Raw genomic sequence first — 25,965 nt, 5'->3', positions numbered from 1 at the left:
CCGTCGTATATATATATATATATATATACATACATATATATATATATATATATATATGCATGTGTACATACAGCCATGCTACATGGTAGTGAAACATGGGCTGTGACTGCTGAGGATATGCGTAAGCTCGCAAGAAATGAAGCCAGTATGCTCCGATGGATGTGTAATGTCAGTGTTCATAATCGACAGAGTGTAAGTACCTTGAGAGAAAAGTTGAACCTAAGAAGCATCAGTTGTGGTGTGCAAGAGAGACATTTGCGCTGGTATGGTCATGTGACGAGAATGGCTGAAGATAGTTGTGTGCAAAAGTGCCACACCCTAGCAGTTGAGGGAACCTGTGGAAGAGGTAGACCCAGGAAAACCTGGGACAAGGTGGTGAAGCACGACCATCGAACTTTAGGTCTCACCAAGGAAATGACTAGAGACCAAGACCTATGGAAGTATGCTTTGCGTGAGAAGACCCAGCAAGACTAGTGAGACCATAACCCGTGGCCTCTACCTGTCGACTTATACATACCTTTCCTTCTTGGGACACAAAACTCCACTTGTGAAGACCCGTTGAGGCAAGTGAAAATCAAATCAAACCAAATCAAATCAGATATCAGAAAGCAGAACCAAAATCGAAGTCGATCAACATCAATGGAAATTGCGGCTGTGATACCAGTGCCGGTGACAAGTAAGCAAACCATCCGATCGTGGCCATTGCCAGCGCCGCCCCGACTGGCCTCCGTGTCGGTGACACGTAATAAGCACCATCCATTCGTGGCTGTTGCCAGCCTCGCCTGGCACATAAAAAGCACCATCCATTCATGGCCGTCCAACCCATGCTAGCATGGAAAGCGGACGCTAAACGATGATGATGATGATGATGATATATATTATATATATATATATATGTATGTATGTATGTATGTATGTGTGTGTATATGTTTGTGTGTCTGTGTGTTTATCCCCCCAATATCACTTGACAACCGATGCTGGTGTGTATACATCCCCGTAACTTAGCAGTTCGGCAAAAGAGACCGATAGAATAAGTGCTAGGCTTACAAAAAATAAGTCCTGGGGTCGATTTGCTCGACTATAGGTGGTGCTCCAGCATGACCACAGTCACATGTCTGAAACAAGTAAAAGAGTAAAGAGTACAGAATAGCTTCACTGTAGACACAGTTGCTTTTTGATGCACTATTGCACCAGTATTAAATCATTGATTGATATTGATACACTTACTCCAGTGGATTGTTTTCTATTGTATGTTAAGATGATAGCCATATGTTCAAGTGAGCTCTGTATGTTAAATTAATTAGCGATAAGGTTACTTGGAAATTAATGCTCTATGCAGAATTCTATGTATTTAAGCTATTACATGGCACAACTCATTACAATGAAAGCTATATTACTATCCCAAGTTAGAAATACAAGAGAAATATCTGACTAGTGTTAGTAAGAGACATGTCTGCCTCATAAAAGCAGGCTTCAAGTGTTATCAGTACAGATTTCTTATATAAGAATATGTTTCTTATAAATTACATGGGACTCCTGTTATATAGAGCTTTATAATTTGTTTAGTTGAATGAAATTGTATATGTATTTACTCATACTTTCAGCTGTAGTTGCTCTTTAGCTTCAATCAAATAGGAAAGAAGACAAATGTGTAAATGAGACCTTCCTAATGGTTCACAAGCTCCTCCTTTAAACTAAGTTTCTATTGTCTCTACATGGAGCAACATGATAGCAGTTGTCCAATGATTATCATATAAAATAGGATTTTCCTCAGAAACAGAGCTGCAGTGTGTATACTTATTAATATGTTGATACAATTGAATATACACACTTCATACTCATCAGTTTAGTTCAATATGGGCAAAGGGAGTTCTCTAAACCTGTCCTCCAGTGTCAGAGAATATTTACTGTTATGAAGGCTTTGACATATCTTTTTACCTTTTATTTGTTTCAATCATTAGACTGCGACCATGCTGGAGCATTTTGTTCTTGTAAGTCACACTGTTTTATACTTGATTTTAACTGTGAAAAAAACTGCAGTATGACTTATACATGAGGCAAAATTTAAAAAATTGTACCAAGATTCACCACTGAATTAGAGGTGTGACTTATACGCAAGTAGATACAGTATTTTAAGTGGCAAATACCAGTCAACACTACTTCTCTCCCTGAAATACTGCAGTTCAATCGAAGTAGTGATTGAGGATCTAAATTAAAGCGTTGGATCTATACATACAGATAAGCCTTTGTTCCTTGCTCAGCTGTTTGTGTCAATACTTTTTTTTTGTTCTTTTGTCTCATTGAATTATTTCATTCTTTCAAGCATACATTTTCTCCATTAAGAACATTTTCCCAATGTCAATATTGACTTTGATTCGTCTATTCATAAAATTTACTCTTTCTTCTCTCTTAAACTTTTGTTTAATTTCTATTATTTTATTTTTGTTTTGTTTTGTTTATTTACTTTCCTGAAATTCCTCAAATCCCTAATCATGATTTCTAAGTTAGGCAACAAGGCCTGCAGTTTTGTGGAAATGAGATTATTTAATAAGATCAAACCCACCACTGGACTGATACAACTATGCTTTTCATACCCAGGGGATAAAAAGCATGGCTGACTTTGGTAGGATTTGAATCCTGGATGTGAACAACCACAAATACAGCAAAACATTTTTTCCAACATTTTTATGATTCTTTCAACTTGCTACCTTTGAAACTCCTAACAATTTAAGTCGCTTATCTTCCAATCTTTATTTCCTTTGAATAACTCTGAAAAACAATTCACAAAAGTACTTAAAAATCATTAGCATTTCATTTCACTTTTAAACACTAGATTTATTAGATTTATTATCTGCTTAAGCACAACTAGCATCTCAAGTCCATTTTATCAGACTTTTATCTGAATTGAACTCACTTTCATATACTAATATTTTACCAACTCTGCTAAATTAACATAAACTTAATATATCTAAAACACTCATAGTGTAGTGGAGGTGCATAGCTTACTGGTTAGGGTGTTGGACTCATGATCAGAAGATAATGGTTTCGATTCCTGGAATGGACGATGCTTTGTGTTCTTGAGTAAAACACTTCATTTCATGCTGCTCCAGTCCACTCAGCTGGTGGAAGTGAGTAATTCTGCAATGGACTAGCGTCCCATCCAGGGAGGGATATATTTACCAGAGAAACCAAGAAACTGGTCCTATGCTCTTTACAGAGTAATGTGGATTAACCATAACCTCACATAGGTGTAGATGTAGCTGTGTGGTTAAGAAGCTCATTTGGCAACCCACATGGTTTCAGGTTCAGGCCCACTGCACAGCACTTTAGGCAAGTCTCTTCTTCTATAACCAATGGAAACTGTGGAAGTCTTGTATATGTATGTGTATCTATTTGTGTGAGTCTTAGTGCCTACCTGTGTCTCACACACACACACACACACACACTGCTTGACAACTGATGTTAGTTCATATTCATAATTTAGTGGTTTGGCAACAGTAACTGATAGAATTAGCACTTGACCAAAAAGAAAAGAAAAACAGATTTTGGGTTGATTTGTTCAAGCAAAACCCTTCAAGGCAGTGCCCCAGCATAGCCACAGTCCAATGACTGAAACAAATAAACGATAAAACATACATTATGTTTACAAATTTTTATGATTATGTTCTTCAAAGAAATCCCCACTTCCAATACAGCACCATATACAAGCACATACCTCTTATAAATATTCATTACTATCATTACATTAACTCATTAACCCACAAATTAATACAGTTTTTCGTCCTTGCTATTTCTTCTACTTTCTAATCTTTATTCTGCCCACATTACGTTTCGGGGTCAATTAAATAAGTACCAATTACACACTGGGGTCAATGTAATCGACTTAATCCCTTTGTCTGTCTTTGTTTGTCCCCTCTATGTTTAGCCCCTTGTGGGCAATGAAGAAATAATAATAATTATTAACAACAATTAACAGTTACTTCCCTTCAGTTAGAAAATGTGATTTTTCCCAAATGTGTTTGAATATTTTTCCTTAGCTTAGACTCAAATATTAATGTTTTTCTTTTAGGACCTTTTTTTTAAGTCTTCCTCATACTCGTTTATACTGAAATTAAATTTATTCAAACCTGGCTAGTTTCCCTCCACAAATAAGGACCAAAAGCTGCCATATACCAAACTTTAACATTGCTTTACTTCCATGTATATTTAAAAAAACATTCATCACTTTTTTCCTCATTTGCTTGACAATATCTGGGCTATATAATATATAATTACCAATGTGTATATGAGAGAAAGAGAGAGTGAGAAAGAGAGAGAGAGAAAGAGAGAGAGAGAGAGAGGGTGGGGAGATAGTGTGTGTGTGAAAATGTAAGATAAACAGGGATTACAGTTCCTGCTCCTAGTTTCATTTAACTGACCACTTGATTGATTGTAAACACTAGCCAATTATTTTCTTCTCAGTTCATTCATGTATACGGTAGACCAAAAGGGTAACTGAAGGAAATTGTGGTTCAGATATGCAATCTTTTGTTTATAAACACATTGAATAAACACTTGAATAAACTCTACACATATCTTGTACAAAACTGTATACAGCACACCATATATGTGGGTGGGGGTATACAAGGCTGCACCAGGCCCAGTCTGATCTGGCAATGTTTCTACGGCTGAATGCCCTTCTTAACGCCAACCACTCCATGAGTGTAGTGGGTGCTTTTTACGTGCCACCGGCACAGGTGCCAGACGAGGCTGGCAAACAGCCACGATCGGATATACTCATTTCTACAGCTGGGTATACATACATATATATACATATATATATATATATATATAATATATATATATATATATATATATATATACAAGTGCAAACAAGAGAGACAGAGAAAGGCAGAAACAAGAAAAATGCCACTTATATTTGAACACTATACAAATATTCCTTTAAAAAATCTTTTCTTTTAATTTTTCTAAATTTAATTATTTAATCGTTACAGTTGAAAAGGTCTCAAAATGACCGAAACCGGTACTGAAATGTTCTTTATAAAATTATTTTAGCATTTTCTATCTTGACTTGTTTTTTCATATATATATATATATATATATACACACACATAAACACTCACATTTATTTTGTTCATTTGTTTGTTTTATGTTTCTTTTTCCATGAAAGTATGAGTTGAACAAAGATTTATTCTTGAGGTGCTATTTTAATGTCATGCCCTTTCAGTTTCTAACCCTTATATGTCTTCCAAGTAAGTGACTTTTTTTTTATTCCACTTGTCCTCAAAGGCTCAGAACCACATCACAATTTGTTAATAGGGTATGTCGGCATAATATTACTGTTGTGCTTAAACAGTTTCATGCAAAGATATGGAGTACAAACATTAACGCATACACACACACAGGTAGGTGTATGTATCTTTATGTATGTATGAACGTATATATAGTTGTTATGGTCAATTTGTGAAGTACTAGTGATTTATTCTGTGTGGGCATAAGGTTATATATAGATAAAAATAACACAAGTAAGATTATGAGATAAAGAGATGACAAATAAATAATAGATGGAATAAGACAGGTGAAAGCATGTGCCTGGAAAGCAAAAAAATATATAAAGTAAAAGAAAATGATCAAAGAAGTATACAATGAAGATAAATAGGCCAAAGAAAGAAACAGAGAATCTGACATTTTGGGTGATACCCTTTTATTAAAGAAGGGGTGGGGAACGATTTAAGAGAGGTAAAAGAAATAGAAGAATGTACAATACTGAATTTAGTCTCTAGGTGGTGGGGTCTGCCAATTAAACAGACATCTTAAATTCAGTATCATTAATTTTTTTTTCCTTTTTCTTTTACCTGTAATCCTTTTTCTTCTCTTTGGTATAGGTTATCATCCAAAATTTATCAACCTGTTTTTACCTTTAGCGTATTTAATTTACCTTTCCATAACTGAAAGCTCTACAGCATGAAACCATTCAGTAACATGAATTGGCTGTTATGAGACTAGATTTATATGACAAATGTATGTATGAATTCTTTTTTTCTTTAAAATAATTTTTATCCCATTTAATGTCTTGCTAAAATTAGGGTGGTGTTGGTTGTCTGTACCATACAGGTATGGGCTCCGTGATTTTTGGAAAAGCATATAATGGTCCCAGAAAAAATGTTTGGGAAGCTCTGGAAGCACTAAGCTACACCACCAGCATCACTGCTTCATTACAGCCATTTGCGCTGTCATTATGATGTTGATGATAATTCTTTTATTAGCCACAAGGGCTTACATAAAACAACATTAAAGGACATGGAGCAACATAAAAGACAACACAAGACAGGACAAAGGGTTTTCAGTAAACAATAAATAACAATTAAAATTAAACAATGTAAAACTCCCAAAAGCTACGAGCCTGATCAACAAGGCAAGAGCCCTTCTTTAATTTTTCACAGAAAAGTATGAAAGGACCAGAACTGGTCCTTTCATACTGAGGTAACACTTCCCTCTCTACACTCACATCTCAACATTAGCTATGTAGAACTGTGACCTGATTGTGTGAACCAGAAAAGTTGTTATGGAAAATAATGTATGGAAGATGATTATAAATATTATTTTAGAGCACTTAGACACACTGGACATTGAGAGATAAAATAAAAGAAAATTTATTTTACTGAATAATAGCGATTAATATGATTGACATTGTAGGTCATGGAGTAAAAGTCACTGAACAACCAGTTGTTAATTCAAATTAGATAGTTATGGATCAACTAGAAAGACATTTTAATATCCTGAAATTTGAGTGAAAGCTTTGTCACAGAATCAGTTGTTAAAAAAATGATAATGTATGACTATTTAATGAGTATTTTTGTTTTTATATATATATATATGAAATGTCTTTAAAATAGTCATGGGAGTAATGCCAGAAAGGCAATCACAGACTGTTAGACTCAAAATATTTTTCTCTGATCTGTTTAGAATCAGTGATACCATTACAGCTTTGTTTATTGAAAATAAGATGTCTGACAATGGTGTGGATATTTTGTAATTTATTTATTCACATCTGATCTACTGATGTTTTCAAAATATTATATATGCCTCTGTGTGTGTGTGTGTACACATGCACACACACACACCACACACACACACACAAATATATATATATATGAGAGAAAGAGAGAGGGAGGTGTTCAGGCTAAATTTACAATTCTCTCCTTCTTTTAGGAACATTTTGATGTGTCAGTGAAAGTGAAAGACATTGGAGAGTATAGAAAGGATTTTAGAATATTAGAAAAGAGTTATCTGTATCATGATGAGTTGTGCCAGGTATCAAAATTCCAGCATCATGTCTGCTGCTCAATGCCCTACAAATGCTGTAAGATGTCACATGGACAACTGCAATGGAGACTATGAAGCCATGGTCAGCAGCAAGGGAGACAGCAGGCATTCTAACTGCATCCACATGCTAGAATTCATCCCCACATCTTTGGACAGGTCCTTAGGCTCAATTCAGATAGCTATGTGAAGCTGCTGGAAACCGGTCAGTCCTTGGCTGGAGAGGGTCGCTGATGGAAGGTCATGTGTAGCAGCAGGATTTGACTCCTCACCATACCTCCAGAAAGATTCAGAAGAAATTGTTGGAAAATTTCTGGCCTCTTAATTCCCCCCATTGTAAATCCATGTTTTTCTGTGTGGGGGGCTCAGTTGAGAAAGACAGCAACTGTTCTGCCTGCAACACTAAGACCAAGCTGGTAGCCAAGATCATGGGAAGATTTTCCCATGGACACAGTGAGGAACACATACATCAGGATCCAGAGCTGTCATGAGGCTGTGGCAAACACTAAGGGCATCTACTTTGAGCAAGCTATTATCTCTCAGCTCAGCTATAATCTAGTTGATATTTTTTGATTTTTTGGATACTTTTATTTTTGGAAGGGATATTCTGTTTTCGTTTCTTCTTGTACAAACTGTCTAATTTAGACCAAACATCTTGCATATAATCTAATGCTAATAAAAAAACAAGGATTTTGTAATATGTTTGAACAAAATAGTATTAAAAAATTTTTTTCTATAACAGAGATACCAATTGTTATCAGTATAGCTATGAGATTCCAAGTTCGATCTCACACTGTGGCATCCCAGACAATAAGCGTATCCTAGCTGAGCCTCAGATTACCCAATACCTTCTCAGTGGAATTTAGTAACTGGAGAAACTCATAATTGATTGCGTGTGTATATGTCTTATCATCGTTCTTTTAACTCTTACTTTCTAAGCAATGTAATATTTCTCTATGATCAGACATGTCTCCACATTCATTTACAACAATCATGTAATATCAGGGCAAGGAGACAAATGCATACATACACTTACACTCACACACACATATACATACATACATGCATGCATATATATGTGTGTGTGTATATATATATATATATATATATATATAAATGATAAATAAAATATATGCATACATACATATATGTACGTACCTACATCTACATGTATATATACATGCATATATAAATATATATACGTGAGTACAGGACACCACAAATAGACGTAGAACTCAACGAGAAACGAAAACGGAAAAACAAGCATGAAACAAACCATTTTTTACAACAGAAAAACAGAGTACAAGACAAACTACACAAGGAAAATTCCCCTTCATCAGCTGTCCCTAGTTCGACTCCATGCGTGTTTCGAAGGTGAGGACAGAACACGACTGGTCGAACTAGCCCTTCCTGCAAAAGAATTAAATAAAATTCCTTTGCAGAGGGATAAAAACAAGAAAAGAAAATAATGTGACAAAAACAGGACGTAAAAATAATACAAATAAAAATACAAATAAAAAACAAATACAAAATTAAAATACAAATACAAAAAAATCCAGTACAAGAAGGAATAAAAACAGGACAGGGAAACAAACAATGAGGGCTTTTAAGCCTAGATGAGGAAAAATTCACGAGCGCAGGAAAAAACATGTTCACTAGTAGGAGGCCGCGAGCGATAGGAAGTTCGTCAACCCGGCTGTGAGAGAGATGAGGAGGAGTGAGAGAGAGAGAGAGAGATAGAGAGGAAAGGAAACCAGATAGGGTGAAAAATAAGAAGGAGAGAAACAGAAGAGAGGAAGACAGACAAGAAGGAAGGGAAAGTCAAGCAAAGGGTTACAGAGTATCACGTCATAATTATATATAAAAAACTTACAGGGAGAACAGAAAGGAAACGAATTCCTTTCTGTTCTCCCAGTAAGTTTTTTATATATATATATATACATATATGATGGACTGTTTTCAGTTTCAATCTACCAAGTTCACTCACTGGGTTTGGTCACCCCATTTACATGTAGTTAAGTCTATGTCTGGTCATAGAGTGACCAGACACAAAGGACTTAGCCCCACGGATGGCTTGTCAGACTCTAAAGCTGAAGACAAATATAACTCTTCATCAGTGGGAGGCAGGAATCCATTACAGTCATTTGGTTAGTAACTACCAAAGATTAAACACTCCAGGTTTACAAGGACAGATTAACTCCCCTAGACCAGTACATCTGGGCCAAAAGAGGGGGAACAGGGAAATTTGCCCTTGGGTTGTATTTAGTTTATAAGGACCTTTCTAGGTCAAATCAGAGAATGAGGAATCCCATACTTGCAGTGCGTAGTATTTGAAATGGCTGCATGGGCCGTAGCACCAGCACTATGGCTGTAGATAATGACCATGACATCACCAGCAGCACAAGCGAGGCTACTGGCTCCACTCCCAGTATTATCAATGACAGCACCTACATCGCTATTGGCGACAGTAGTACCAATGTCATGGCCAGGGATGACCACCACAATGACAACAGCCATAGCGATATTGCCAGACCCATGCCTCGTAATGATAATAGCACTGATGGTAGCTCCAGCAACAACATCTCCTGGCCCAGAGCTGACTGAAGATGCCCCACAAATGTGAGCACAACCAACAACCAAGCCTGGAAATATGTTGGGTCAGTCTGGACGGCCTTCAAGTGGTGCCTGTACGACCACAGGTCCTCTTTCAGGATTCTGGAAAGACAATTTGTCACATCCCTGGCCAGCCATGTGTGGTGCTCAAAGATGAAGGGACCCCATGCGATATCAACTGAAGGATCTTAGAATCTCTGGGACCCTACATTAACAGGAATGGACGCTGCCAGCTTTGTATAGCTGAACAAACAAGGATCCTCAAAGATTCCTTGAAACCTGGATCACTGAATGCTCGCCAGGAAATTTACAGTCACTGCATCCAACTCAAATGCTACATGCTGCAAACATGGAATTTTCTATTCTCCAATTGGACCCGGAAAGGTCCTTACGTACTAAGCTCAAGGGCAAAATTCCCTGTTCCCCCTCTTTTGGCCTTGATCTAAGGGAGATAACCTGTCCTTACTGACCTGGAGTGTTCATTCTTTGGTGACTTTCTAACCAACTAACTGTAATGGATTCCTGCCTCCCACAGATGTAGAGTTACATTTGTCTTCAGCTTTAAAGTGTGACGAGCCATTCATGGGGCTATACCCTTTGTGGATGCAAAACCATTGGTCACTCTGTGACCAGACATACAAATACATTACTGCTCTATACTTTAGAGCAAGAGTAGGCAAGCTTTGTAGAGTGGCGAGCAAAAATTTTCTAAGAAAAGGTCCACGGACGGATCACAGGTTCTAACTCTTATATCTGTGTAAATCTTGTATATATATATATATTATATATATATATATATGTATGTATGTATAATTTGATATACATTAATAAAGATAAGTTTAACACATTAAATTAATCCGTAACATCTTCATTAACACCACCACTGAATTTACTTATGAGGTATTCTATTTTTTTCAGCTAAAGTGTAGTTGGGTCTCAAGGGGATGGTATAAACCTAGCAATATGTGTTTTATAGTGAAAACTTAATTTCCACTCAAATGGCAATTACCAGACGATTTCTGACCATAGTGGAAATGCGACCTATGTTGCAAACGGGTATACAAATATTGTATAAATTTTGATTGAGAAATTTACTATATTTTGTACATATGATTATATCAGCCTGTGGGCACAATAAAACAGGCTCACGGGTGGGGGTTTCCCTGCTTTAGAGTGTGCTTCTTTTGGGGATATATAATACATTGATGATATATACAGGGTTCTGTGAAATTCTGCTTGCTATGAAACATATGTAGCCTGGATTTTATCTACTTCTTTTCCTAATTTTGGACTTTTACCCACATATACAGCAACTCCTGCTGCTAACCATAAGCTATAAAACAATTTTTTCAGCTTATTGAATGTTGATACGGGAAAAATTTACAACCTTCTACATCAATAAACCACTATTGTTTCTGAAAGTGTTTTTTTTATGCCATCTACAGACTGCTCAAAGCCAACTATCTTCCTACACCTTGATCCTTGGATCTTTTACACACACAAAAGTAGTTAAGAAGTTGGCTTGACACCCATTTTGTTCCAGAATCAGTTGCATTGCACAGTACTTTGACTGAGTGTCTTCTAATACAGCCTCAGCTTGACCAATACCTTGTGAATGGAATTTAGATAACTTTCCTGGATCCCATGTGTTTGTGTGTGTGTATCCTTTTCTTGGCACCACACACATACACACACACATACACACACACTCACATATACATATGTGCAGGCATGGTTGTGTGATTAAAAAGCTTGCTTTTCAATCATGTGACAACTTAGGCGAGAGTCTTCTGCTAATAGCCCCAGGCTAGCCAAAGCCTTTTGAGTAGATTTGGTTGAGGAAAACTGAAAGAAATCCACTGTATGTATGCATGTGGGGGTCGGAAGTTCACTTCACAACCCCTGTTTTAAATTCAGTCCCTCTGCAAGGTAGTTTGGGAAAGTGTTTTCAACTATAGTCTCAGGCTGATCAAAGACTTGTAAGTAGATTTGATGAACAGAAACTGAAAAAAAAACTGATAGGTGGCGAGCTGGCAGAAACGGTAATTCTTAACGGTATTTCGCCTGCCGCTACATTCTGAGTTCAACTTCTGCCGAGGTCAACTTAGACTTTCATCCTTTTGGGGTCGATTAAATAAGTACCAGTTACGCACTGGGGTTGATGTAATCGACTTAATCCCTTTGTCTGTCCTTGTTTGTTCCCTCTGTGTTTAACCCCTTGTGGGCAATAAAGAAATAAGAAACTGAAAAAAGCCTGCTGTGTGCATGTATGTGCACATGCATGTCTGTGCACATACATGCATGTGTGTGCATGTATATACACATGCATGAATGTGTGTGCATGTATTGACACATGCATGCCTGCATGTGCATGTGTGTTTACATTTGTGCTTATACTGAAAATTGTTTTCATTGTTGCCGTTTTCCTTGCCAACCAATCTTTCACTGTCTTTGTGCATTTGAAAACATGTAGAACAAGAGATCCCTTACTTGTTAAAACAGTATTAGCAACGAGTAGGCCATCTGGTTTTTCAAACAATGCCTCAATGATATATTCACCTAATCCATGTTAGCATGGAAAACAGCTGTAGAAAAAATTAACAAAACAAAAGAAATATGCTTACACACTCTCACACAGATATATGTAAAGAGAATGATGATATCATATACATGTCAGCTTAGAAAACCAGATGTTGATATAATGATAATGATGACATGGTGCTCCTCAAATGATTATTTAAGCAGAGATATGATCGAATAAAGTAAAGCAAAAAAAGAGAACTTGCATGAGAAAGATATAGGAAATAAAGAATATTTTATGTAACAGCTTGATTAGAGATGCTTGGAAAAAGAAGAGGGCAGAAACATTGAATTTGGCAGAAAGTATTTAAACGAATTGTCATTCAGTGTTGATTTATAAGACAAAGCTGTTCTGTAACAGGAAGAAACTCTTTTTTTGTTGAACAACATTTCAAGTAAAATGTTGAAATAAATAAAGATGTAAGCAATGTAAAGAAAAGGGAGCAGAAAAAATGTTGTAGAGGGTGTTGACCTGACTGTAATAAAATTTGTTGTAAACTCAGTACCGTGTATTGATGAAATTTCATAATGTACAAAACAACTGATTATGAATGTTTTTTTTCATTTTTGCCGTTTAGAGTTTTTTTTTTTCTGTTTGAAGAAGACAACTAAAATAGATTGATTACAAAGAAGAGAATGTAATATAAAATTATAGCAAATGTATAAGATATGAGGTTAATTTTAAGACTCGAAGAAAGCATTTAAAATAATAAAGTAAACTTCTGAATAAGTTTATAATGGACACTACCTTTAGAAGAGCGTCTTGTCGCATTTTGCTGTATTATTTAGTAAGTTGAAGATACTATATCTGTATAAAAGAAAAAGGTGTTGATGTTGATATTAGTTTAAATAGAAGCAGTAGATAAAGAAGAATTAGTTGGTGCAAGGAGTGAGTATATAGATATATATTATAAAAATATTTCATTACATATGGTTGGACAATAGAGGAAAAGTTAATTAGTTAGTGTACTGGTAAAGTAGCTTGCTAGCTAGCTAGTTACTCATTTTGGTTAGTTGATGACACAACAGTTCAGAATGATAACAAAACAATTCAGAAAAAAAGAAACAACATTTGTTTTCAGAAGGATTTATCTTCTCAAGCCTAATGGGATATTATTGTTGCCATAGTAGAGATAGGTCGTTTGTTGAATAATTTCTAATTGTGGACCTAAATTATTTCACTTGAGTAATTTCAAGTTGATATCATTACTATGTAGTTAAGAAGTTGGCTTGACACCCATTTTGTTCCAGAATCAGTTGCATTGCATGTTGCTTTGACCGAGTGTCTTCTACTACAGCCTCAACTTGATCAGTACCTTGTGAATGGAATTTAGATAACTTCCCTGGATCCCATGTGTATGTGTGTGTGTGTGTGTTTGTGTCCTTTTCTTGGACACCACACTGTGGTTGTAAAGTAAGGATCACTGTCATACAAGCACTGTCCTTCATTTCAAATCATCTATGAAAACATGTCTCACCATGGAGAAATATTACCTTGCTTGGAAACAGGTGACAGGAAAAGTATTCAAGATTATAAAATCTGCATTAAAAAGATGTTGATGTTTATGACAATGTTGGTATATGTACACACACACACACACACACACACGTGTGTTCATTCATTCATTTAATGTTTCTTTTTCATGCTAGCATGGGTCAAATGAATAGTTGTTTGAGATTAGATATATTCATACATATCTCTGTATGTGTTGTTGCTTATGCTGTGTCCCTTATACTAAATAACTTATTGGTTTACCACATAGAAATTTTTTTAAATAAGTATCGTATTGAAACAAGCAATGGGGTTGAAGGTACTGACTCAACATTGCCACGGTCCAGTGACTGACACCAGTAAAATAATATCAGGCTTTTTAAAAACAGTGTTAGATAGGAAAAGAAAATCAAAACAATTTTCTTTTCATTATTTTGAAAGGCTGCGAGCTGGTTGAATCGTTAGCTTGCTGGGCAAAAGGCATTTTATCTATCTTTATGTTCAAATTCCAGTGAGGTTGACTTTGCCTTTTTTCCATTTGATTTGTTAAAACAAGTAACATTTGAGCACTGGGCTTAAAGTAATTGACTAGCCCTCTACCACCAAAATTTTAGGCCTTGTGCCTATAGTAGAAAGAATTTTTTTTTTCCTTCTAAATTTTAATTTTTGTTGATATGGATTAATGATCTGTTTAAATAGCTTCTGCTTTCTTTTGGCTCTTTTTTCCATTCTGCCAGTGCCACTGGACTGGCTCCTGTGCAGGTGGCACGTAAAAAACACCATTTGAGCGTGGCCATTGCCTATCCCACCTGACTGGCTCTCGTGCCAGTGGCATGTAAAAGCACCCACTACACTCTCAGAGTGGTTGGCATTAGGAAGGGCATCCAGCTGTAGGAACTCTGCCAGATCAAGATTGGAGCCTTGTGCAGCCATCTGGTTTGCCGGTCCTCAGTTAAATCGTCCAACCCATGCTAGCATGGAAAGCAGACATTAAATGATGATGATGATGATGATGAATTTGAATGCCACACTTAATTTTAAACTGTAAATGTTAATTTGTGTTTGTGTGTTTACATCATTTATTGTTCATTTGTTTGTTTTGAATTTGAAAACACAAAGAATGATGTTGAAATAATAAATTATTGCATAGATTCAAGTGTAAATTACTCATTCATTCACAAATTGCATTTTTCTTTTATTAAGTGGTGACATTGTATTTATTTAGCTCCTGTTACACAACTCATTCATTCACAAATTTGCATTTTTTTTTTAAAGTGGTGACATTGTATTTGTTTAGCTCCTGTTGCATGTCATAGAACAAAATAGGCAAATAGGAAAATTGTCAAATATCAGAATCATTTGACACGCTCTAATTATTTCAGTTTTAATGTCACTATGAAAAATGTTTCCTCTCTTGCATTTCTCATCCCCCACCCCCCACCCCGTAATTTTGTTTTCATTTTCTGCTACCTCATGGTTTCATTTGTTTCATTCTAGGTCTGTGACACTTAACCCTTTGAACCCTGACCTCCTGAACCTTATTTGACCATATATCTGGTTTCCAGATGCACTCCACCAGTAGAGCAGTGCTATGGTATAGAGAAAAAATAAGCCATCCACTGATAAACTGGTGCTAAAGGCTCAAAGGGTTAAATATAAAAAAGAGTAATGAAACAAGTAAGTTTTTAAAGAAAAAGGACCACATGAGTGACTTAATTGGATGTCTCTTAAATCATCCTCTTCATCATTAGCATCAACATCAGTTTATCAGTTTACATCCAACTTCCCATGATGGCATAGTTTGAATGAATCTTACTGCATCTTGCTTATTCATCATTGGTCCTTGTCATCTTGTACATATAGCAACAGAAAAAAACTGGCCAACTTCCTTATCGTTAATCTTTTACTCGTTTTTGCCATTAAGCCTGTTGGGACACCACCATGAAGAATTTTTAGTTGAATGAACTGACACCAGAGCTATTTTTTTTTAAAGCCAGATACATAGTCTGTTGGTCTCTTTTGCTGAACCACTGTTATGGGGATGTAAACACACCGACACTGGTTATCAAGCAGTGGCAGGAAACAAACATAGACACAAAGACATACACACATAAATGTATGTATATATGTATATATATTTATATATATATATATATATATATATATATATATTATATATATATATATATATATATACAACTGGCTTCTTTCAGTTTCCGTGGACCAAATCCACTCACAAGGCTTTGGTCAGCCTGAGGCTATAGTAGAAGACACTTGCCCAAGGTGCCATGTGGTTGGGAAGCAAACTTATTACTACACAGCCATGCCTGGCATATGTTGTTAGGGTTAGGGTATCTTTTTCAGGATTTTTGTTTTTCTGCTAGATACTTTCCCTATCACCAAACTAATTTACTGCATGGACTGAATAAATTTTATTATGCCACCAGCATGAGAGAGGTTGTCTGCAGGAAGACTGGAGAGACCTGGATCCAACCGAAAGGAAAACAAGGTGCTATGCAGTAGGAATGAACCTGGAATCACATGGTCAGGAAACAAACTTCTTAAGCACTCAGCCATGCCTGTTCCTATTATACGCATATAAATACTGTTTCATCCTTAGACACACTGATGAAAGTGAAACAGAAGCATCTTGAAGATGCACTACATCCAATTCCTTATTTATCGAACTATTCCCTCACCTCATTTGTGCTCTGCCATTCATGCTCACTTCTGAGTTCAAATTCTGCCGAGGTCAACTTTGCTTTTCATCTTTTCGGGGTTGATAAATTAAGTACCAGTTGCATACTGGAGTCGATCTAATCAACTGCCCCCACCCCTCCCCAAAAATTTCAGGTTTTGTGCCTAGAGTAGAAAAGAATACACACACAAACAGACCATAAGATACTCTTTTTACTCTTTTCTCTTTTACTTGTTTCAGTCATTTGACTGCGGCCATGCTGGGGCACCGCCTTTAGTCGAGCAAATCGACCCCGGGACTTGTTCTTTGTAAGCCCAGTACTTATTCTATCGGTCTCTTTTGCCGAACCGCTAAGTGACGGGGACGTAAACACACCACCATATATAGACAAACACAGACACACACATATATATACATATATATACATATATACGACAGGCTTCTTTCAGTTTCCGTCTACCAAATCCACTCACAAGGCATTGGTCAGCCCGGGGCTATAGCAGAAGACACTTGCCCAAGATGCCACGCAGTGGGACTGAACCCGGAACCATGTGGCTGGTTAGCAAGCTACTTACCACACAGCCACTCCTGCGCCTATAAGATGCTCACTTTTTTTTTTTCCAATCATCACAAATTTTTATCAGTCTAAGCTCATATCTTGCAACCATACAGCATCGCACCTCATACATAAACCTCATACAATCTTTCCTCCACTCTGAAGTAAAAGATAGATTATATGATGCTTGTATCTTTTGTTGCTAGTAGATATAATAACTCTTTGAACTTTTCCCACCATGTTCTTACTTAGGTTACTATGCTATCTGTACACCCATTCCTACTGCTAATTGGGTCACCTAAATAGCAGTGGATTAGTTATAACAAAAGCTTTCAATTACTTCTAGAGAGCCTTTCTAAATATTTGAAGGAATTTATTTTGCATGCACTTTTACTGCTAATTACTCTGGTGTACCTACCACATAGAAAGTCAAACCTTTTCTGGCAGCCTGTGAATCTGCTAAATACACCATACAGAACCTCTATCCTTTCTCTAGGCACAGGCATCACTGTGTGGTTAAGAAGCGCACTCTGTGACCATATGACTTGGGGTTTATTCCATATTCCATGACAACTCGAGCAAGTATCTTCTACTATAGCCCTGGGTCAGCCAATGCCTTCTGTGTGAATTTGTGTCTGTGTTTGCCCCACTTTATAGCTGTTGTTGGATTTTATCTTTTATTTGTTTCAGTTATTTGACTGTAGCCATGTTGGGGCACTGCCTTGAAATTTTCGTCAAATATATCGATACCAGTACTTTTTTTAATACTTACTCTATTGGTCTCTTTTGCTGAACCACTAAGGTACTGGGACATAAACACACCAACACCGGTTGTCAAGCAGTGATGGGGGAACAAGCAAAAATACAGAGACCCAGGAAGACCTGGGATGAGGTGGTGAAGCATGATCTTTGAATGTTGGGCGGAGACGATGACAAGTGATCGAGACCTTTGGTGATTTGCTATGCTTGAAAAGACTTGTTAAACCAAGTGAAATCATAGTCATAGCTGGTGCTGGTGACACATAAAAGGCACGCGTTACACTCTTAAGATGATTGGTGTTAGGAAGGGCATTCAGCCATACAAACTATGTCAAATCAGACAAACCTGGTACAGCTCTCCAGCTTACCAATTCCAGTCAGACTGTCTAACCCATGCCAGCATGGAAAGCAGATGCTAAATGATGATAATGATGATAATACATATATACAATGAACTTCTTTCAGTTTCCATCTACCAAATCCATCTGCAAGGCTTTGGTGGGCCTGAGGCTATAGTAGAAGACACTTGCCCAAGGTGTCACACAGTGGGACTGAACCCTGAACCATGTAGTTGGGAAGCATGCTTCTTACCACACAGCCAGACATTTCTGTAACTTAACAGTTCAGCAAAAGAGACTGGTAGAATAAGTACCAGACATAAAAATATGTACAGGGGTCCATTTCTTTCAAGACAGTGCTCCAGGATGGCAGCAGTCTAGTGACTGAAACCAGTATAAAAAGATAAAAAAGAAAAATATATTGAGCATGCCCAGTTCCCTCATAACAGCAAGGTCCTGCTTTCTTTCCAACTTACTAAAACTTAAATCTTTGCTAAATTTACTTTGATGCCTTGCTATTCCAGGTTTTGCTTGCATGTCTGCATGCTAAACTCCTTGCTGAACTCATTGGAATAAGAGGGGAGAGGATGATGAGGTGAACAATAGTAAAAGTAAGTGGTGGATGGCAATAAGAAGTGACCCAGGAGAGAGTGAGTGATGACTGGCAATACAGAAAGGCTGAAGGTTGAGTGTATTGTGTACAAACAGATCTGATACATTTTCATTTATATAGAGGCCTTGTGGATCGTTGGAAGAAGATGATGATTGTAAACTTCTACTATCTATCATTATATGAGCTGCATGAATGATGGAGAGAAGAGACTGCATCCACAATTCAGGGGAGGTAGCAGGTGCAGATTTGACAGTATGTATGTATCTATATATCATCATCATCATTATCATCATAGTTTAATGTCTGCCTTCCATGCTGGCATGGGTGGGACGGTTTGACAGGAGCTGGCCAGGCAGATGCCTGCACCAGACTTCAATGACTGTTTTGGTAAGATTTTTACAGCTAGATGCCCTTCCTAACACCAACCACTTAGCAGAGTGGACTTAGTGTTTTTTACGTGGCACAAGCTCAGGCAAGGTTTTCCAAATGCTAACCACTTTACAGTGTAGACTGGATGCATTTTAAGTGGCACCTGGACTGACAAGGTCACCAAGTAACTTGCAAGACAAATATATATATATATATATATATATATAAAAGCTTTGTGAAAATTGCTTAATACAGTTTTAATAAGTATAAAAAAAGCTGGGGTTTTTTTAAGCTATAAATTCTTTATCAGAATGTCACTAACCTTTGTGGAAGAAGTTTCTTTCAAGTGTGAGTAGGTGCTTTCGATTATCTTTTCAAACATATGTTCTTGGATAATGTATGAAAGAGAAAGTTGTTATTTTTGGAGTAGTGGTAGTATTAACTACTTCCAGTTTATTTTCAGACTTAGGGTTTTCATAAAGTATTCTTCCTTTGTCTTTCATTGTTAATAATTTTTATCTAATATTTTGTAAAAAGGGAATATGTAAGATTTAGAATTCTTATAAAGTATTCTTCTCTTGCCATTCATATTTGATCATTTTTATCATTTATTTTGTAAAATGGGAATATTTTAAATTTTCCATTTGCACAAATATCTAGATGTTTGTGGCTTGGGACATTCCTAAGAGATGAATCCCTAATTTGTTGTTTATGCACATTTACATGACTATATATATATATAGATGCAGGTGTGGGTGTATGATAAGAAGTTTACTTCCCAACAACTTGGCTCCAGATTCAGTGCCACTGCATGGCACTTTGGGCTAGTGCCTTCTATACCCATCAGGCTGACCAAAGCCTTGCGAATGGATTTGGTTGGCAAACTGAAGAAAACCTCTTGTGTATATATATATGTGCATGTGTCTGTTAGTCTGTGTTTGTCTCCCACCATCACTTGACAACTGGTGTTGGTGTGTTAACATCCCTGTAATTTAGCTCCAAAGGGAGTGATAGTATAAGTACTGAGGTTGATTCCTTTAACTAAAATTCTTCGAGGTGGTGCCCCAGCATGGCCACAGTCTAATGACTGTAATGAGTAAAAGATATATATATAAAATGCCTTTTAGGCTTTATCACTACAATCATTTTTGTTATTCAATTTTCCGTGCTTGCACATGTAGTTGGGTCTTCTCCAGCGTTGAATATCCACAATCAACATGGTACTTTTTCATCTCATTTGTGAGATGTAACATCTTGAGCTCAATCTCCATCACTTCATCCAAAGTTTTCCTCAGTTTCCATTTTCCGCAGATTCCATTCATTTTGAACATGTGGTACTTCTCTATACAGCTGTTATCTTTCAGATGCATCATATACCTGTATATATGATTCCTCTTATGTTCAGTTTTTTCAAAACTTATTTGTATTCCATCATTCATGTGCCTTATCATTACACATCCAGTGAAGTATGCTTGTTTCATTTCTTTCTTGTCTTTTCAGATCCTCTGCATTCAAGACCCATGTTTCAGTGCCATGCAGCATCTCACCTCATGCACATGTATCACATAATTCCCCCACCGCTTCACTTTGAGGGAGAGATCATTTGTTGCTAGTACAGGCAGTAGCTACTTTGACCTTTTCCAACCTCTTCTTTCTCTGGATACCATGCTTTCAGTCATCCACCTCCACTATCAATTGTGTGTGTGTGTGTGTGTGTGTGTGTGTGTGGTGTGTGTGTGTGTGTGTGTGTGTATGTGTGTGTGTGTATGTGTGTGTGTGTGTTCATTACTTTATTTCCATATAGAAATATCTCAGAGTACTCAAGTGTATGTGTGTATAAGGTAGGAAAGAAATTTGACATAGAAATTTATACATAGAAACATATGTATGTGTGTGTATATATATATATATATATATATATATATATAGAAAGAAAGGGAGCGAGAAAGCAAGTAAAATGTTACAAATAATGATAGAAATAGTAAAGATCAATCAGATATTGGAGGAATAAGGAAAGGGAAAATGACACTTACATAAAAGTTTTATTGGATTATAAAGTTATGCTGAATTTCTTAAGTAGCATATTATTACTGACATCTAACATCTAACAGAACCGTATACTTAATTACACATAACAAAGTCATTTTCTAGACAGATGTCTGTTACGCTTAATAGAATAGCTTGTTATATATTACAGTGTTACATTTCGTTCATAGCAGGTTTTTGAAGAAGCCAAAAAAAAAAAATTATTACCTTCAATATTCCATTCTCCAGCATGCTTGTTACTACTGTTCTTGTTGTTGATAGTATTGTAGCTGTTGCTATTGCAGCAGGCCTGTCTGCTTCTGTCACTTCTGTTAATGTCAATGTATAATAATTTTCAACAGCTTAGCAGAGAAACGGGTCAATGCCAGCCAACAAAAAAATATTTGATATCACATGTGGAGTAATTATTGTAGAGCTATCTGCTCCATAATTATTTATACACAGATGAGTGAATGTACAACTGGACACATTTGTATGGGAATAACTTGCTGGAGTTCCTAGAGAGACTCTATTGTCTTGTCATTCAATTGTTATTATATGGTAATTAATTAGTTGCTTTTATATATTAATTAGATTTTAATTTAATTAACTTTGATTTTTAATATTTGCACAAAACTTTACATTTCGAGGAAACTAATCACATTACTTTATTTTATTGACCCTGAAATCATGAAAAATAAAGTTGACCTTGGCAATATGTGCACTCAAAATGTAAAGGTTCTTAGTTAAATATCAAGTGGCATTGTGTTTGTGTCATTCCATGTAATGTAGCGAAGCTGACAAAATCGTTTGCATATTAGTCAAAAATGCTTTGCAGTGTTTCTTCCAATGTTTTTCATACTGAGTTCAAACCTCTCTGAGGCCAACTTTGCTTTTCATCCCTGAAGTAGCAGTCAAGTATTGGGGGGTCAATGTAATTGGCTTATCCCTTTCCCTCACAATTACTGGCCATGAACCCTGCAACAGACTGGCATCCTCTTCAGGAAAATGCTGTGATCTTTGTTACTTATAGCCATGGAAACCAGGCAATCAGTCTTATGTGTCCTAAGGCTGATGATAAAAATTATATCATCATCATCATTTAATGTTTGTTTTCCATGCTGGCATGGGTTGGACAGTTTCTCAAGAACTGGTAAGACCAGAGGCCACACCAAGCTCCATTGTCTGTTCTGGCATGATTTCTACACCTGGATGCCCTTCCTAATGTCAACCACTCCACAGAGTGTACTAGGTACTTTTTATGTGGCACCAGCATCAATATCAATTCTGCTGTGGTGGATGGGTCTTCTTGAATACAGCAAGGTACCAGATATCATGGACCTTTGTCATCTCTTTCATAAGGATCAGTGTCTTGAGATCAACCTCCAATATTTCATCCCATATCTTTCTAGGTCTTCCTCTTCCACAAGTTCCATCCACTTTAAGTGACCAGCACTTTTGTATGCAACTGTCTATATATTATTCGTAAATTAATGAGTCAAAATCACTGTTATACATTATATCTTAAATAAGTTAATGTTGATTTCTTATTTCTTTACTGCCCACAAAGGGCTACACACTGAGGGGACAAACAAGGACAGACAAACGGATTAAGTCAATTTTATCAACCCCAGTGCATAACTGGTACTTATTTAATCAACCCTGAAAGGATGAAAGGCAAAGTTGACCTTGGTGGAATTTTTAACTCAGAATGTAGCGGCAGATGAAGTAATGCTAAGCATTTCACCCAGCGTGCTAACGTTTCTGCCAGCTCGCCACCTTATCATGTTGATTTCTAATATAGGAACAAAGCATCAATTTCAAGGAATGTGTATGATCAATTAGATTGAATCAGTCCTCAACTTGTACTGATCTTATTGAACCTACAAAGGTAAAAAATAGTCAATCTTTGTGGCGCTTGAACTCAGAGCATAAAAATATGCAATTAAGCAACACCGGGCATTTTTGTCTGTCACGGTACCAATTCTGCCAATACATTTATATATTTAATATGATATTTTAATAAAACCAATGATTTAGAAAACTATGGCATTGTAGTTGGAAGGATATTAAACCTTTTGGTACCAACGTCCCTGGGTTTATGATGCAAATTGCTTGCTTTAAAGTGATCTCAATTGAAATTTTCCATCAAAATTTCAGGTTGATTTATGTTTCAAACACCAGCTTGATAATAAACTTGCACATTTTCAAAAATTAACTGAAATGACACCAGTGTATTTCAACAAAAGTATGGTAACAAAGAGAATTAAATCATCATCATCATCGTCATCATCATCATCATCATCATCATTTAATGTCCGCTTTCCATGCTAGCATGTGTTGGACGATTTGACTGAGGACTGGCAAAACAGATGGCTGCACCAGACTCCAATCTGATCTGGCAGAGTTTCTACAGCTGTATGCCCTTCCTAATGCCAACCACTCCGAGAGTGTAGTGGGTGCTTTTATGTAACCACCAGCATGAGGGCCAGTCAGGTGGTACTGGCAATGGCCACGCTCAAATGGTGCTTTTTATGTGCCACCTGCACAGGAGCCAATCCAGCGACACTGGCAACGACCTCACTCGAATGTCTTTTCACGTGCCACCAGCACAAGTGCCAGTAAGGCGACGCAGGTAACAATCATGCTCGAATGGTGCTTTTTATGTGCCACCAGCACGGAGGCCAGTTTGTTGCTCTTGCAACAATCACACTCATATGGTACTCTTAGAAATTAAAATAAAGATTACACTTATACCTTAAAAACATTTGATAATTTACTATTTCAAGTGAAAACGTCTATATTCAGAGAGTGACAGATTTGGTGGAGGTGTGTGTGGTTGACTAATTTATTAGTACTTTATTTTATTAATATAGTAACTGTGTGGTAAGAAGTGCATTTAATATATTTGATTTAAAAAGGTGGCCAGCTGGCAGAAACGTAAGCACACCGGGCGAAATGCTAAGTAGTATTTTGTCTGTTTTTATGTTCTGAATTCAAATTCTGCTGAGGTCAACTTTGCTTTTCATCCTTTCAGGGTCGATAAATTAAGCACCAGTTGCGTACTGGGGTTGATCTAACCGACTGGCTCCCTCTCCACAAAATTTTGGGCCTTGTACCTTGAGTAGAAAAGAATATATTTAATTTAATCAATTTCTATTATCATTACATATTTTACTAATTAGTTACTATTTACAAATATATTTGTCCCTATATTCTTTTACTTGTTTCAGTCACTGGTCTATGGTCTATGGTCATGCTGGGGCATCCCCTTAAAGGATTTAGTCAAGTAAATCAACTCCAGTACTTATATTCTAAGTCTGTTACTTATTCTACCAGTCTCTTTTGCTGAACTGGGGATGTAAACAAACCATCACCAGTTGTCAAGCAGTGGGACACACACATACATGACATGCTTCCACTGTCTACCAAGGCCATATGGTTGCAAAGCAAGCTTTTTAACCACACAGCTATGCCTATTTAATTTAATTTAGTTAATTGAATTTAATTCATATTTCCATTATGTATTTTATTTAATTTGTTCATGTTGCTGTTATAAATTTGAATTAGTTTTGTTTATATTGCCATTCTTAATATTTTTACTATTATTTGGCAAAGAAGAGCATTGTAGTAGTTGAGATGATAAGCGCTGGACAAAATGTGCTTCTGTATTCCGGTCTGCTGGAATCAATTTCAATTAATATTGCTCTCTGGTCGATAAAATAAGTATGAAGCGTGAATAGCTTATCTTCTATAAAGCCATGGCTTTGTGCCAATCAAGAGCTGTGGTGAAACAGAAATCAAAGAAATCTAGGCTAAATGTCTGTTAGTTTTTTAGGTCCATTTCTCTATGTTGTGGGTTCAAATCTCAGTAAGGCAAAATAGTCACACATCTGTAATTTTATATCATTCATTCTGGAGATGATATATTATTAAAGATTTATGATCATATATGAATATTAGAAATGCTTATCAGCAATTTTCTTTAAGATGAAATTATACTACAGTTAAGAAGTTTGCTTCCCAACCACATTGTTTGAGGTTCAGTTCCACTGTGTGACAGTACTACTATAGCCCCAGGCTGACTTAAAGCTTTGTGAGTGGGTTTGGTAGATGGAAACTGAAAGGACCTCATCATATGTATGTATGTCTGTGTGCTTGGGTCTCTTTGTCATGACATTACATGATGATTGTAAATGAGTGTCACATTTTATACAAGCATTCTTATTCATTTCCACTATTCTACAAAATCATGTCTTGCCATGAGGGAATTATTACCTTGCTTGGAAACCAAAAGAGGTGCAAGTATGATAGAGAAACAGGAACAGGTGTCTTGCTGAAGAGCTGAATACATGGCTTCACTAGATGAAAGGAAATAGTGAGATGATGAAGGCATTTAAATCCTTCAAGGGTCAATTTTTGCCTTCATTTCCTTGTGAGTTGATAAAATCAGTAGGATTGCTGAGTGTATGTGTAATCTATCAGATCTACTTCTGTTCAAAAACTGGCCTACTGCTTAGTGAATGGAAACTTGCCATGATGACATGGAAAGTGAGCATAGAGAAAAACATTCTGGTGTATGAAAGGTGGACGATGTGG

The 25,965-nt window shown here is 36.6% G+C and overlaps 1 protein-coding gene across 1 annotated transcript in view; it reads right to left on the bottom strand.

Annotated features, from left to right (window-relative positions):
• Positions 1–13,303, bottom strand: part of LOC115215217 (ras-related protein Rab-3) — a 309,114-nt gene extending 295,811 nt beyond the window's left edge. Inside the window, exon 1 of the mRNA XM_029784430.2 lies at positions 13,265–13,303. Coding sequence (XP_029640290.1) covers positions 13,265–13,288 — 24 coding nt within the window. The 5' untranslated portion in view covers positions 13,289–13,303. The remainder of the gene's footprint in view (positions 1–13,264) is intronic.
• Between the last annotated feature and the right edge of the window lie 12,662 nt (positions 13,304–25,965).

The sequence above is a fragment of the Octopus sinensis genome, linkage group LG8 (genome assembly GCF_006345805.1).
Source record: "Octopus sinensis linkage group LG8, ASM634580v1, whole genome shotgun sequence".
Taxonomy (NCBI): domain Eukaryota; kingdom Metazoa; phylum Mollusca; class Cephalopoda; order Octopoda; family Octopodidae; genus Octopus; species Octopus sinensis.
The sequence above is the reverse complement of the archived record's forward strand: the minus strand, read 5'-3'. Positions and strand labels throughout refer to the sequence as shown.